The sequence below is a fragment of the Scyliorhinus canicula genome, chromosome 15 (assembly GCF_902713615.1).
Source record: "Scyliorhinus canicula chromosome 15, sScyCan1.1, whole genome shotgun sequence".
NCBI lineage: Eukaryota > Metazoa > Chordata > Chondrichthyes > Carcharhiniformes > Scyliorhinidae > Scyliorhinus > Scyliorhinus canicula.
Genome location: NC_052160.1, coordinates 32,726,744 through 32,742,402, shown reverse-complemented (window position 1 = coordinate 32,742,402; position 15,659 = coordinate 32,726,744). Strand labels below are relative to the sequence as shown.

Below are 15,659 nucleotides of genomic sequence, written 5' to 3'. Positions count from 1 at the left end.
GAGGTAATGTCCAAAGTGGTGGGAGTGAGGGTGGAGCCATGCCCGATAGTGGCGGTCTTCGGGGTTTCAGAACAGCCAGATCTATTCCTGGGGAGGAGGGCGGATGCCCTTGCCTTTGCCTCCCTGATCGCCCGCCGTAGAATCCTGTTTGGCTGGCGGTCAGCAGCACCGCCCAGAGCTGCGGACTGGCTGTCCGACCTCTCGGAATCTCTCCAAATGGAGAAAATCAAATTTGCCATCCGAGGGTCGGACGACGGCTTCCACAGAACGTGGGAGCCATTCATGCAACTGTTCCGGGACCTATTTGTGGCCAATGTACAAGAGGAAGAATAGTCGGGGGAAGGTAGCGGGAGGGGGGGGGGGGGGGGGCTACAGGTTCGTTACGGGGGTTCGATGGCTAGCTAAGGCCCAAAACCAAGCTAAATAAACATGTTGGGGGGGGGGGGGGGGGGGGGGGGGGGGGGGGGGGGGGGGGGGGGGGTGGGGCGCAGTTACTACTACGAAGATGCTTACCTGTAAATATGTATGTTAATTTTTGCGTGTTTGTTTTTGTTTGTTTTTTTTTTTTTTTTTGTGTCTCTCTCCTAACAATTTGTAATTTGTTCAATATAAAATACGAAAACTGAATAAAAACATTTATAAAAAAAAAAAAAAACTTACAATATCGGTACATATATACAATGGGAACAGAGTGACGCTGGTAACTTATAATACCGTGTGAATCTCATTCACCACAGAAGCTGTTCCTCCCAACTAGGTTGCCCAACATGTGAGCAATGTAGGCCATTGGATCCCTTCCTTGCACTCTCCCTGGCAATACGGGCATTCTGTTGCCTGAACCTGTTTTCCTTTCCCCTCAGGCTCCCTCCGGCCGCCACCAACCTCTTCACCTCGGTTTTCAGAGCCAAGATCCTATCACTCTGGTTGGATGCCGCCCTTTCCAGGTCCAGGATCGTCTTTTCCTGGGCTTCTACCTTCTTTCCCAGGCCTTCTATTGTGTGCTGGAGGGCGGACATCGTTTCCGTCACCACCTCCTTCACCACCTCTTTCATCACCACCTGGAGTTCCATTTTGATCGCCTCTCTCAAGACAGCCAATTATTTTTTTAGGAATGTATTCCATCCACCCCCCCAGCATCGCTGTTTGTTCATGTTTCTCTGTTCGGGTCGTCGGTCGCCTCTTCTCTTGTTTCATCGGGGCCTCCGCCTCGCCTCATGTGTCCACTGGTCCATCTGCTCATTGCTCCTGCCCTTTGCCGCAGCTTCTGCCTTCTCGTCACCCTTTGAGCTACCGTTTGCCAGCATGTTCTCTTCTGCCTCTTCACTACTAATGCCTTTTGGGTTCTTAGGAGTTTTGAGTGTCCTTTTGAGCCAAGAATCCTGGAAAATTTGCTAAGTTGCACATCGCCACCAACAGAAGTCCTAAGTGTCATTTGTGGCAGGTTTTGCTAGGAATTTCACGCCGGCTCTGTCGGCGAATTCCCCACTGCTATCTAACCATACTTAGCACTTTATTGGGCCCCGGGCTAGTCCACACTTAGAATTTTTCTCATCATTAGGAAGCTGAACACACTGGCCAGACCGCATCCTCAGAGGTTGGGCCACCATTTTGAAAGGATGGCCAGATCTCTAAGTGAGCTTGGGGGTCCTCCAGACTACCCAACCCATGGGCAATGTCCACCCCCTCCCCCCCACTCGCATGGGCATTACCACATTCTCCTCCCGCTATGGGGTTGCTGATGGCGCCTGGTTTTCAGGCCCACTCACACCCCTTTTTGGGCACACCCCCTAGCAGGAACCCCACTCTTCACCCCCCCCCACCCCCCCCCCCCCCCCCCCCCCCCCCCCCACCACCTTTCTGGAGGCCCCTTCGTAGATGCCCTTCACCACCCCCCTTCCCCAGACTTAATACTCCTCTGCAACCCTTCTTTCCTGGGCATGAGCACCCCCCCCCCCCCCCCCCCCCCTCCCCCAGGCCCTGACTCTTTGCAGTGCCAGCCTAGCAACTGCACACTGCCACCCTGGAACCCAGGCAATGCCAACAGGGCACATTGGCAGTGCCAGCATGGCAGCCTGTCAGTGCCCAGGTGCCTGAATTTTAGAGGGAGAGCTGGGGTGCTACCCTGCCCTGTCCCTGATCACCCAAGGATCTCCAATGGTCTGGGAGAGCCCCCAAGTGCTGTGACGTCTGGCCCACATTTATGTAGGCCACTACTAATCGGCGCTTATGTGATCACTCGCTGGGGAGCTGGTTAGCTTATAGGAAGCCGATCGATAGGGGATCCTTCCTGTTAACGATACGGAGATTGGCCTTCATTTGTGAAAACTGGTTTCTTGCCACGTCGCAGAGAGATCCAGATCTCACCAATGGGAGTGGGCTGGTTAGATCGGAAACCCATCGATGCCCAGCGTAGTTCCCAATTTCGGCCTGTCCTATGATCTAATCGGCTCTTGCGGAATCCAACGTGAGGCGGCCATTAGATCGCACGCTTTCTCTCTGGGCTGGAATTTACACTCACCGCAAATGAACAATATGGTCATCAATGAACATCCTCACTTCTGACCTTATAATGGTGAGAAGGTGATTGATGAAGCAGCTGAAAATGGTTGGGCCTAGGATGCCCCCCTGAGGAACTGCTGCAGTGACATTCTTGGACTAAGATGGTACATACGTAGTACATAGAACATACAGTGCAGAAGGAGGCAATTCGGCCCATCGAGTCTGCACCGACCCACTTAAGCCCTCACTTTCACCCTATCCCCATAATCCAATAACCCCTCCTAACCTTTTTGGTCACTAAGGACAATTTACCGTGGCCAATCCACCTAACCTGCACGTCTTTGGACTGTGGGAGGAAACCAGAGCACCCAGAGGAAACCCACGCAGACATGGGGAGAACGTGCAGACTCTGCACAGACAGTGACCCAGCGGGGAATCGAAACCGGGACCCTCACGCTGTGAAGACACCTTGCTATCCACTTGTGCTACCATGGTGCCCGAACACGGTGGACCTCTAACAACCATCTTTATTTGTCCTTTCCATCCATGCCAAGCCTGTTCCTTGTAAAGTGCTAGGTAGGTAGTCATGAAATCAGCAGCCCTACTTTGTTGAAAAGCAACAACTACTTTTTGAAAAGGAAGGCAGTAAGACAGAGGGGGGGGGGGGCACATCATTTGGAGGGATGTCCTGGGTGCGTCGATGGCACTTCTCCAAGGTGTGGATACCCTCGTTGTTCTTCCCCAGCTGTCCTCTGAAACCTGCCATTACCCCTTCCCCCCACCACCCCTATAGGTTCCCCGATGCCTCTCCTTCCAATAACCCCAACTTATCTCCCTCCGATATCCATGCTGTCTTCATCCTGGGTCTTTTACAGTCCCAGCAGTATTAGCTACTCAATTCTGACACTTCTGGGGCTGCTAGAGCTGCCATCCAATCAGACTGGCCAGCAGCTCTCTCTCTCTCGAGAAAGTCTTTCTCCCGCTGAAGAGCAGAAGACCAGCCATCACCTTCTCAAAGACTGCTCCAGGAGTTTGTTAATGGAGAAGGGCGGCCTTATTGAACATCAGGCGCTGCAATGTCGACTTTCCGGGGGGACAGGACTGGAGAGCTAAGCTCTGATGTTAACTATATAATAAGAACTAGGAAGCAAGTCTTGATTTCTTCGACTCCAAGTTTATTGGATTCAGTAATCACTTCTCCATCACTTCTACAACATCAAAACAGTGCCACCTGTATCCCCTTTATATGTTGATGCAGTCGATTAAACAATTAAAACCCCAGTTCTACCTTACATAATTGAAACATTAACTATTCCCTAACTATACGCACTCCCATAAATGCAGCCACCTGTCTGGTTGAAGCTGACTCTAAATCACACAGTGAAAACATCATATCTGGAGGCTGGGAGTGAGAGATCAAATGCTACTACCTCGTCATCACTGCCAGGGGTTTGCTCTTGCTCTTCCTGAATGTCCAGGCAGAAGTTCCTGTGTATGTGGAAGCATAAAAGCAGGAAGGATGGATTGGGGTGAGGGGCTGGGAAGGGGAGGTGGGGGTGAGAGTTTTGGGGAAGTAAGTTCAAGGCCATACCTTCTCAGGCTTTCAATTCATTCCACATCTCAGAATGAAAGTGAGGAGAGAAGGGACATGAGGCACTCATTTACTGTCACCATGTATGGCCTTGGTGGCATTAAATGCCACAGACACTGTTACTGCCAGTCCCCTATTTCTACTGGTCTCCTAAAAGGGGCTCAGCAGTTGGCGGTGTGCCAGCCCCCACCAGTTCCATGGGTCTTTCTGTAGTTAGAGTTGACCTTGCCTGACAAGAGGAAAGGCAGAATGTTAATATTCCTGTTGTACCCTGTTGTAGCGATATGACCACCATAGGTGAATAGCTGGAGTTATGTGGCGGGCACATACAGTGAGACTGACATCATTGGGAGAATGTGATGGTGAAGTGGAGCATCTGCAATTTAAACATGAGTCTATGTCTTAGTGAATTCTGCAGGTGAGTAATGGAGCTGTGGTTGACTGAGTTACTTAATGGTTGGTAGTGTGGTGAATATGAGATGTCATGTTAGGCCACACGTGTGAGATCATTAAACGTTTTTGCAGTGCTGCTGCCAGGTCCTTATGGCCAGAATCCAGGTATTCACCTCCCTTGTCATATGCTCTTACTCACTTTGGAAAGGGCCTTCTGCTTGCTGCAGTCTGTCCTGGACACCAATTGAGTCATTAGTAGCTATGTCATGAAACCTTGGGACCCTCTCCTCTTTGACTGATGCATCATTTTTATGGACCGTTAGTGTTCCAAAATCTTTTTCTGTTCGCTCCCGTTCAGTATTGAAGCTTTTCTTTAAGAGGGACAGTCTGCCTTTAAGAGCTGAAGGTTACCTTCATCATATGCATGCCTCACGTGCTGTAAGGCCCCTGATTGAGCTGCCAAGCAGCCAGCAGTGTAACAGATGCTTTCTTCCAAATTATAATCATGGTGATGAGTGCCAGCAGAAAACCTAGATGATGGGCACCTCCAATGAAACTGGTATGGGCAGGTTACAAATCATGCTTCTCACGCCCATAAACCAGAGTTAGCCAATTTTCAGTCTTTAGTATTTGTATTGTGATTGGATTTGCACACATATGTTGAATTTACATTCTTATCTAATGCCAGATATTGCCCAATATTTACACTCTAGTTTCCAAAACAGGAGTGGATATTTTATGAGGTTTCCAGGATTTTTGAAGGACATGGGTCATAATAAAAGGTAGCACAACTGTAGCATTGCCAGCACAATTCTGTTAATGCTGCGTGCACCAGGAGCTACAGTCAGGTAGATTCAAGTTATTTTGACTACTTCACAACAACATTAACAAAGCAATTCACCTAATAATGGACATAATAACAAGGGGAGAGATGATTATATTTATCTGATGTCATTTTATGCATTGTGACCACCCTATATAGACTACAAAAAAGCACAGCTGGAATTTTTATGCAAAGTTGTTTAAATCAAAGTTGTTAATCCAATTTATGGTAAATATCAGACAAGGCTTGATATTGTGTCATGTTCATCCAAATACTGTTCAAACTCAATGACTGGGCATTGGAGCACAGCGAAAAGAGGCAAACAGAATGGAGGATAGTTACACAAAAGCCAAAAATACAAGGTGTTACATTTGATCAAAAAATACTGGCTTCTTTCCATGTATGAGATGGAAGTAGTTGTTATTTGTACTGTAAAAGAACATTGACATTATAATGTAGTAACAGATGCAAATTAATTGAATGTGGTGTTCTCATTAATTCCTTTTTAAGCATCAAAAATGTCAGCAGGTTGGTGATAATATTTACCATTCTTGTGTAAACTATATTAGTTAAGCGTTAACTACCATACTTTTGAATTACATGCACTCCTCATTCCCGTACCAGCCTCCCCGAACAGGCACCGGAATGTGGCGACTAGGGGCTTTTCACAGTAACTTCATTTGAAGCCTACTTGTGACAATAAGCGATTTTCATTTCATTTCATTTCTAATAACTTCAAGAGCACTATAATTCCTTCCAGACCTGCATCATTTGGGAATAACCTGTCACCGTTTTGCTGAGAATATAATTGGCAACAGAAATTGTTTGATGCATTCAACAACTGCTACTTTATTGACAGGTGGATCATCTATGCTTTTGTTACTTCCGTTCTTGGTTATTCCAATGTTCTCCTGGTCGGCCTTGCGCCTACTAAAGTGGATTCTAACTCTAGCCCAAATATAGGCTACCCGAGATCAGGAACACGCCCTCAACAATCACCCTCACCTGGGTTCAAGGCAACAACTTCACAGACATTTTGGGTCTGAGAAAGTGAACTGCGTCTCTCCCAAGGAAAGTGACAATTAAGAGACATTACCTTTCCCAGATAGACTGTTAAATGATTTGTTGGCTAAGACATTGCTGGGAAATTGAGTAAATTTAAGGAGGAGATAGACAGATTTTTAATTAATAATGGGTTGAAGGGTTATGGAGAACAGGCAGGAAAGTGGAGTTGAGGCTGAAAGCAGATCAGCATGATTGCATTGAATTGCAGAGCGGATCGAGGGGCAGGATTGCCTATTCCTGCTCCAAATTCTTATTTTCTTATAACTACCCAGATATACCCAGGGGTCTCTCTTCAAAAACAGATATTGCTACTTTCAGAAAATACAAGAGAGGTGAGTTCTTATACTGCATGCAGAAGACTACAAGAGACTTTATTACTTAGCATCTTTTTTACAAGTTTATTACAGAACTATTTAAAACGGGTTCGATCCCGGCCCTGGGTCACTGCCTGTGTGGAGTTTGCACATTCTTCCCGTGTCTGCATGGGGTTTACCCCCACAACACAAAGATGTGCATGTTAGGTGGATTGGCCACACTAAATTGCCCCTTAATTGGAAAAAAAATAATTGGGTACTCTAAATTTATTTTTAAAAAAGAAAAAAAACACAAAACGCTTTAAAGCGAATAAGTGCATCGCAACATTATTGACTATAAAAGATTTTTAAAAACATAGTATTAGTTTAAATAACTTGCCCATTTTTATACTCGATGCCCAGTCCAATGAAGGCAAGTATTCTGTATACTATCTTGACTACCTAGTCCACTTATGTTGCCACTTTCAAAGATCTGTGGACCTGCACGCCCAGATCTGTTTGACTTTCTATATTCCAAAGAGTTTTGCCATTTACTGTATATTCCCCTACATGTTAGACCTACCAAAATGCATTACCTCACATTTGTCTGGATTAAACTCCATTTGCCATTTCTCTGCCCAAGTCTCCAACCTATCTATGTCCTACTGTATCCTCTGACAATCCTCAACACTACCTGCCACTCCACCAACCTTGGTGTCTTCCGCAAACTTACTAATCAGACCAGCTACATTTTCCTCCAAATGGTTTATGTGTACTACAATTAACAGAGGCCCCAGCACCGATACCTGTGGAAAATCATTAGTCACAACCTTCCATTCAGAAAAACACCCTTCTAAATTCCACTAAAGATAATTGATATATTGGGCTCCCCAATTCTTCCCAAATAGGCTTTAAAATGTAGAAGCTAAGGCAGTGTAATCAGTACCAGTAGCTTTTAAAGCAGACCAAGGCAGGCCAGCAGCATGGTTCAATTCCCGTATCAGCCTCCCCGAACAGGCGCCGGAATGTGGCGACTAGCGGCTTTTCACAGTAACTTCATTGAAGCCTACTCGTGACAATAAGCGATTTTCATTTCATTTCATTTTTCATGTGTACAGCATCGGACAGAATGACAAGGGCATTGGGGAATGCAAAGGACCCTGGCTGAGTGCCAGATTTTCATTCTTGAAAGCCATGCCCATTAGAAAGCTGACAGCCAGTTTGCTGCTGATCTGTAATCACTCTAACAGGGGTCCGGCTAGTGTCCCTTAGTGTCCAAAGGTTAGGCAGGGTTGCATGGGAGTGGGCCTAGGTACGGTGCTCTTTCAGAGGGTCGGTCCTTTCGTAATGACATCTGCTGTACCTAAGCTTTTAGACGGTTTGGGAGGGATTTGGCAAATACATGAATAGGATGGGAATGGAGGGATACGGACCCTGTAAGTGTAGAGGATTTTAGTTTAGGCGGGCAGCATGGTCGGTGCAGGCTTGGAGGGCCGCAGGGCCTGTTCCTGGGCTGTACTTTGCTTTGTCCTTTGTTCTTTGTTCATCAAAGCCTTCAATTTCAGAAACTATCAGTTGATTGAGGAAAGGTTTGGAAATTGGATTAAAGCTTTGAGTGGGATCTCCCAATGTGCAGACCAAGCGATTATCTCAGGAGCGAATCTCAGCTAGGTTTTAAAGTGAACTTTCAGGAAATTTCGAATCTCAAGTTTGAATCAGGGGGAGCTCAAACTTAAACCTTACAGACCGTGATCAAAGATCTGTCTCTTGAAGTTTAAATCTGGGTCTTAGTAGCACTATCAGTAAACACCTCTACTATACGTATAAACCTAAAATAGGCCTTCCAGACAGGAACCATAAGCATAGGCTTCTGCAGCAGTGAAAGACAATCTGAAATGTGCCTTTTCAAGAACATATCTGGAATGCTATTTGAAGTGGATTAGAACTCTAGCCCCAAATATAGAGTACTTTAAATCGGGAGCACTCTCTCAACCTGAGTTCAAGGCAGGAACTTCAGACAGACACTTATTTTGGGTCTCAGAAAGTGAACCAGGTCTTCCCCAGAGAAAGCAACTATTAAGAGATATTACATTTTTTCAGATAGACTGTTAAATCATTTGTTGGCCAATTTATAACTATCTGATTATTATAAGGGTCCAGAGGTCTCGCTTCAAAAATTGTATTTTCTCACTTTCAGAAAATTCAAGAGAGGTGGGTTCTTATACTGCATGCCGAAGATTATAGGGGCATTAAACGTTACCAATTTGTTTACAAGTATGTTGTGGAACTATTTAACAAAGCTGTCAGCAAGTGCTAGGCATGTATATGCTTTAAGGCTTCTGGGTAAAAATGGCTCCACTTGAATAGGTGTCCACATCTCAATTCTAAAGTATAATATCTTAAATACACGTGAATTCTACTTATTTATTCATAGATTTCCTTCACATTACCACCGTCCATAAACATGTTCATCTAAAGCTCCCATTGACCCCTCACCCCTGTGCTGCCGATCCACATTCGCTGTCAGTCTGGCAGAGCCTTGATGTTAAAACTACCATCAGCATTTTTGAATTCCTCTTCTATTCCCTATCCGTGTAACCATATCTAGCCCTATAACCCTCAGAGGTTTCTACGTCCCTTCAAATCTTACACATTGAAAATTTTCATCGCTCCACCATTGGCGGCTGTGCCTTCAGCTGTCGAGGCCCTGAGTTCTGGAATTTCCTCGCTAAGCTTCTGCCTCTCTCCATCTCTTCCTTTAAGTCACCCTTTGAAATCTACCTCTTTGACCAAGTTTTTGGTCACTTGTCCTAATATCGCCTTAGGATGATGCAGAATCAAATATTATTCTGCCAATGGTCCTGTAAAGTGCCTTTTTATTTGCTATATTAAAGGTGTTATACAAATACAAATTCTTGTTTATTGTTTTTGTTGTAAGTAACCTGTGCTGACTTTAACACACAAATCTCTTTCTCCGCAGCTTGCAGCTATGCATCAGCTAATCACAGCGTTAACTTTGGCCTGTCTGCTGAGTGCAGCCTATTCGATTCAAATTTCTGCTTTTAACATTAGAACCTTTGGAGATAAAAAAATGTCAAATGTCACCATTGCAAACATCATTGTTCATGTAAGTATCACAGTGCTAATTGAAAATAGTTCAAAGTGGATCTCATTGGAAATTTAGACCGCAGGTAATAACACTGAAATAAAAACAGAAGTTGCTCGAAACGCTCAATTGCTCAAGCAGAGAGAAACAAAGTTAATGTTTCTGGTGAATGACCTTTTATCAGAACTGAATACTATTGAAATCCTGTAGTAAAGTTTACGATCCTGACTTACATACATAGAATTTACAGTGCAGAAGGAGGCCATTCAGCCCATCGAGTCTGCACCGGCTCTTGGAAAGAGCACCCTACCCAAGGTCAACACCTCCACCCTATCCCTATTACCCAGTAACCCCACCCAACACTAAGGGCAATTTTGGACTCTACGGGCAATTTATCATGGCCAATCTACCTAACCTGCACATCTTTGGACTGTGGGAGGAAACCGGAGCACCCGGAGGAAACCCACGCACACACGGGGAGGATGTGCAGACTCCGCACAGACAGTGACCCAAGCCGGAATCGAACCTGGGACCCTGGAGCTGTGAAGCGATTGTGCTATCCACAATGCTACCGTGCTGCCCGTTGATCATTTTTAAAAATTTCCTTAAAAATTAAAAAAAAAATTTCCATAAAAATTTTTTAAACTTCCTTGATCATTTTAAAAATATATATATTCTTATTAGAGTTTTTCCATTTTTTACAAATAACATAACAAACCCTCAAGACTGGTCCAGTAGAGCATAACTGCTTCTGCATACATGAATAGTGAAAATGGCAGGAGAACCGTCACCCAATTGGTCCAGCTTAATCATTAAACTTTATTAAAGTCTTCGACTAAACAATAAAAAAGAACGAGTAGGGTAATCTAGATACTAAGCACAATTCAACGGAAACATTTCTTTTTTTTTTAAGAGTACCCAATTTACTTTTTCCAATTAAGGGGCAATTTAGTGTGGCCAATCCACTTACCCTGCACATCTTTGGTTGTGAGGGAGAAACCCACGCAGACACGGGGTGAATGTGAAAACTCCACACGGACAGTGGCCCAGTGCCGGGATCGAACCTGGGACCTCGGTGCCGTGAGGCAGCAGTGCTAACCACCGCGCACCGTGCTGCCCACGAACGGAAACATTTCTAAGTGTTATTTTGGGTGTGTTCGGTGGGGTGTTTCTCGCCGTTCGAGTTGGCGAGATCGTGGCTTGTATTCCACGTTACTTACTGCTGGAAATGAGCCCCCCATGAACTTCTCGCCATAACTGGCTGCCTCGCCATCTGATTCACCTGACTCACACCACAGCTTCTCACCTCTAACAAGGGGGAGCTGCTTTTAAACGTGACCTCACCACCCACTCCCAGTCAACACACAGACCTGCTCCTCGCTCTGGGGGTGCTAGCCTGACCAGACCTTTCAACACTGTGGATGAGAGGGGGAGGGGACCCTGTTCCTTCGATGGGGTTGGAGGACCATCAGCAGGATCAGCAATGCTACCTGGGTGTGGGAGTGGCACTAGCTCTCAGTTAGGGCAGAATGACCTAGTAGGACCGCCGTCCAATGTCGGAAGAAGACCAACGACCTTCACTGAACTACAAGGATAACTTACCACCTCTCTTCTGGAATCAGCTGCGCTTACCACCCCTCAAATCCCCAAATCCACCACCCCAATAGATCATGGTTGACACCTCGCACCCTCCCCACATCTGAAATTCTTGTTTGTTCCTCAGAACCCCCTGTCATCCACCAGCACAACCGCTTCATGTCTAGGTGCTGCGCCCTCTCAAGCCACCTCTATATACACCCCTCCCCTCCCCATCAAACGTCCGGCTCACAATGTCCTCTATTTATCGCTGCAGGGAAGATAGCCCAAAATAAGCCAGACAGGACCAAGACTGGGGGGGGGGTGGTCGCAGAGATCCGAGTCTTCATCCCTTTGAGGAACGGGCCCTTGAGATCGCGGAGTAGGCAGAAGAGAGAACAGTCATCAATAATGAGGTTGGGCTGTGCCACAGAGGTGAGGATCCATTGCCCCTTCACCCAGATGACTTGTCTCAGGTGAGTAGTCCAAGCTCCCGCCGGGTAGTACCAGATGTAAACCACGCCGGCGGGAGTTCAGCTGTTCGACTGCAGAGAACTCATCCAACGGCGGGATTTCCAGCGTGAATGGCTATAATCCGCCCCCGCGCCATGCGCGATTCCGGCGCAGAGGGTCGGATAATCCCGCTCATGACCTCTTCACAGGGTGCCTGGATCTCTTTTAAAAAGATACCTGGATCTCTCCAACAGGTTACCCTACCTCTCTAAGTTTTAAATCTTCTGCGTAAATGTATAAATCCCAGAAATCTAATCCCACTTACTAAAATTGAATGTTTGGAGGCATCTGCCCTTTTGCAAATGAAGTTGCCTCTGTGACCAATGAATATGCAACTACAATCTGTCCTGGTTCCCCTGGGTGAAAATGGTGGGTGCCGGGTTTGAGGATGGGATTTCCAGAATCAGAGCTCCAGTGCCATTTTAGATTAAGGTGAGGAGCCCTTCCAAACCTGTGAAAATTCAGGCCTTTGCTATTAGCTGCGATTTGCAAGTTTATTGCTTCCTTATGGAAATAGAGAAAGAACTTGCATTAATATAATGCTTATTACATTCCTGCTGCATTCTCAAAATGCTTCACAGACAATGAGTAACTTTGAGTTATAGTTATTGGTATAATTTAGGCAATTATGGCAGGATTGTTTGCACAATGAGTTTCCACAGCCAGTAGTGAAATAATGCGATCATGGTGGAGAAATCAGTTTGTGTATTGTCGCTTCTAGTGGTATCATGCAGGCTTGTGGCGATTCCCAGGGGGCAGGCAGAACCGTGGGCTGCTTTCTGCACAAACCACTTTCTTCATGAATGGCATTGAAGAATACTGGGAGTGGCCCAAAGCGCTGCTTGGAATGGTGAATTGATGTAAGTTTCAAACAAATTTCTCCCCTATCTGGATGAGGCCTAACCAACTTAGAACATAGAACATAGAACGATACAGCGCAGTACAGGCCCTTCGGCCCTCAATGTTGCACCGACATGGAAAAAAAAACTAAAGGCCATCTAACCTACACTATGCCCTTATCATCCATATGCTTATCCAATAAACTTTTAAATGCCCTCAATGTTGGCGAGTTCACTACTGTTGCAGGTAGGGCATTCCACGGCCTCACCACTCTTTGCGTAAAAAACCCACCTCTGACCTCTGTCCTATATCTATTACCCTTCAATTTAAGGCTATGTCCCCTCGTGATAGCCACCTCCATCCGCGGGAGAAGGCTCTCGCTGTCCACCCTATCTAACCCTCTGATCATTTTGTATGCCTCTATTAGGTCACCTCTTAACCTTCTTCTCTCTAACGAAAACAACCTCAAGTCCATCAGCCTTTCCTCATAAGATTTTCAAACTTAATTACTATTCTTCGAATGATGCCAGAGGTTCTTTTGCATCCAGCTGATGGCAGGTCCTCAGTTTAATGTTTTGTCTGACAAACTGGCCCCTCTGACTGTGCAGCACTCCCTCAATACTGCACTGAACTGTCAGCCCAGTTGAAGTGCTCAAGCTTATGGAGTTTGCCTCAAATCCATAACCGTCTGATTGAAGAGATGAGACGGCTGCCAAGGTTACAGGGTTACAGCAGGGGGTTAGTGGGTTATGGGGATAGAGTGGGGGTGGGAGCCTAAATAGGATGCTTTTGCAGAGGGTCAGTGCAGACTCAATGGGCTGAACGGTCTCCTTCTGCACTGTAGAGATTCTATGATTCTGTAACAAGTTTGAAGGGCTGTCTCTAATACGAAATGTTGTCTCAATTGCCACATAATTATAGATGTTAAAACTTTTGCATGAAGTAGGTGCGAAATCAACTCGTTCTTTCTTTGTATTGATGAGGTGTTGCACTCCGCAATTAACAATCACGGTTAAGAAATATATTTAACTCCAAGCATGTGTCTTTTGGAGCATGAACATCCATGTCATTATTGGTTGTGACAAATTTGTAACGCCGTTGGCTATGAGCAACAAATTTAAAAATGCAGGTACAAAATGAACAAGTCTGGGCTGTGACTGGAGATTAGAAAAGTACTTTTACTCACAGACTGTTAGATGTGTCGGACAGATTCCTAACGAAAGCCGCGTTGATTGATTCTTCAAAATAAAGTTGGATAAATCTGGGATTGAAGCTTATAGTGATAAATATAAGCAAAAATGGTCAAATAGCTGATTGGGGACAGGTGAGTGTTTTCTGCTTTAAGAGACCATTTGTTAGTCTCGCCATTATTTTTATTTTGATACCAAAAATAAATGCCAAGTCTTAGTTTGGTCTGAAGGGCTTTCCGTGGCAGAATTGTAGGCAATCATGGCTTGTCTGCAATAATTTGCATGCCATACATCTGACGTGAGGTTAAAAATAATTTAACCAGTCAAAACATGTGCCATGCAAATGGAGCCAATGATGGTGTTTAAGAAGGGAACCAATTTAGCGCTTCATAAAAAGTGGCAAGATCGGTTCGAGGAGATGGAGTTTCGATCAAGGAGGAAGAACTTGCGGATCCTGGGCCTTGAGGAGGGGCTGAAGGGGTCGGACCTGCCGGCCTATGTGGCCGTGATGCTGAATTCGCTGGTGGGGGCAGGATCCTTCCATCTGCCCCTGGAGCTGGAGAGGGCACACAGAGTACTGGCCAGGCAGCCTAAGACGAGTGAACCCCCGCGGGCGGTGCTGGTGCGGTTCCATCGGTTCAGTGACCTGGAGTGTGTTCTGCGATGGGCCAAGAAGGTGAGGAGTAGCAAGTGGGAGAATGCGGTAGTGCGTATCTACCAGAACTGGAGTGCGGAGGTGGCTAATCGGAGGGCCGGGTTCAACCGGACGAAGGCGGTGCTCCACGGAAAGCAGGTGAAGTTCGGCATGCTGCCACCTGCGTGCCTGTGGGTCACCTACAAAGACCGGCATTACTATTTTGAGTCCCCGGAGGAGGCGTGGGCCTTTGTGCAGGCTGAAAAGTTGGACTCGAACTAGAGATTAGGGGCTGTGGGAGTTTAAAAAAATTTCTGTATCACTGTTTATGCTGTTGCTGGTTATTCTGTCTGTTTCTGTTTTTCTCTCGCTTTCGGATGATGTTGGTTATGGTTTTGTGTTTTAAGGGGGTATTGGGGTTTATGGTTGATCTGCGTTTTTGTTTGTACGGAGTTGGTGGATGGGTTGGGACTGCTGTTTGGGAGCTGCGTTGAGGGGGTGGGGCAGTGTGAAAGCATGGGCTTTTCTCTGGTTTCCCGCGCTGCAGGACGAGGGGGGTGGAGCTCGTGGCAAGGGGCGTGGCTATCAGATACGTTTTCCCACGCTGAAGCGGTGCCAAGGAGCTGATGCAGGGGAGGAGGGGTGACCTCATATCGGGAGGGGTCGGAGTTAGGGCGGGAGCTGCCGGGGTCAGCAGAAGTCAGCTGGCTCACGGGAGTACTATGGAGGGAACGTCGCGGCTAGGAGAGGTCCTAGCATGGGGGGGGGATACCGGGTTGCTGCTGGATTGGCCAGGGAGGAGTTGGTGTGGGTCGGGGGTTCGGGGTGAGGTTCTGTCGCCGTGGGAAACGGGCCGAATGGGTGCTGGCCAGGGGCGAGCAGTCGATGGGCTATGGCTAGTCGACGGGGGAGGGAGGCGAGGTGCCCCCTGATCCGGCTGATTACGTGGAACGTGAGGGGGTTGAATGGGCCGGTTAAGTGGGCCAGGGTGTTTTCGCATCTGAAGGGGCTGAAGGCGGACATGGTCATGCTCCAGGAGACCAACCTGAAGGTGGCGGACCAGGTCCGTCTGAAGAAGTGGGTGGGGCAGGTTTTCCATTCAGGGCTCGACTTGAAGAACCGGGGGGTGACGATCCT

The 15,659-nt window shown here is 46.7% G+C and overlaps 1 protein-coding gene across 3 annotated transcripts in view; it reads left to right on the top strand.

The window, feature by feature from the left end:
* dnase1 (deoxyribonuclease I) overlaps nt 1-15,659 on the top strand; it is a 40,302-nt gene that overhangs the window by 3,525 nt on the left and 21,118 nt on the right. The window contains exons 1-2 of one of the 3 annotated variants that reach the window (XM_038819245.1): nt 5,300-5,331; nt 9,645-9,791. In XM_038819245.1, coding sequence (XP_038675173.1) covers nt 9,654-9,791 — 138 coding nt within the window. In that variant the 5' untranslated portion in view covers nt 5,300-5,331; nt 9,645-9,653. Of the gene's footprint in view, nt 1-5,299; nt 5,332-6,406; nt 6,704-9,644; nt 9,792-15,659 lie in introns of those variants that run through there. The other 2 variants (XM_038819243.1, XM_038819244.1) reach the window with 2 other exon arrangements.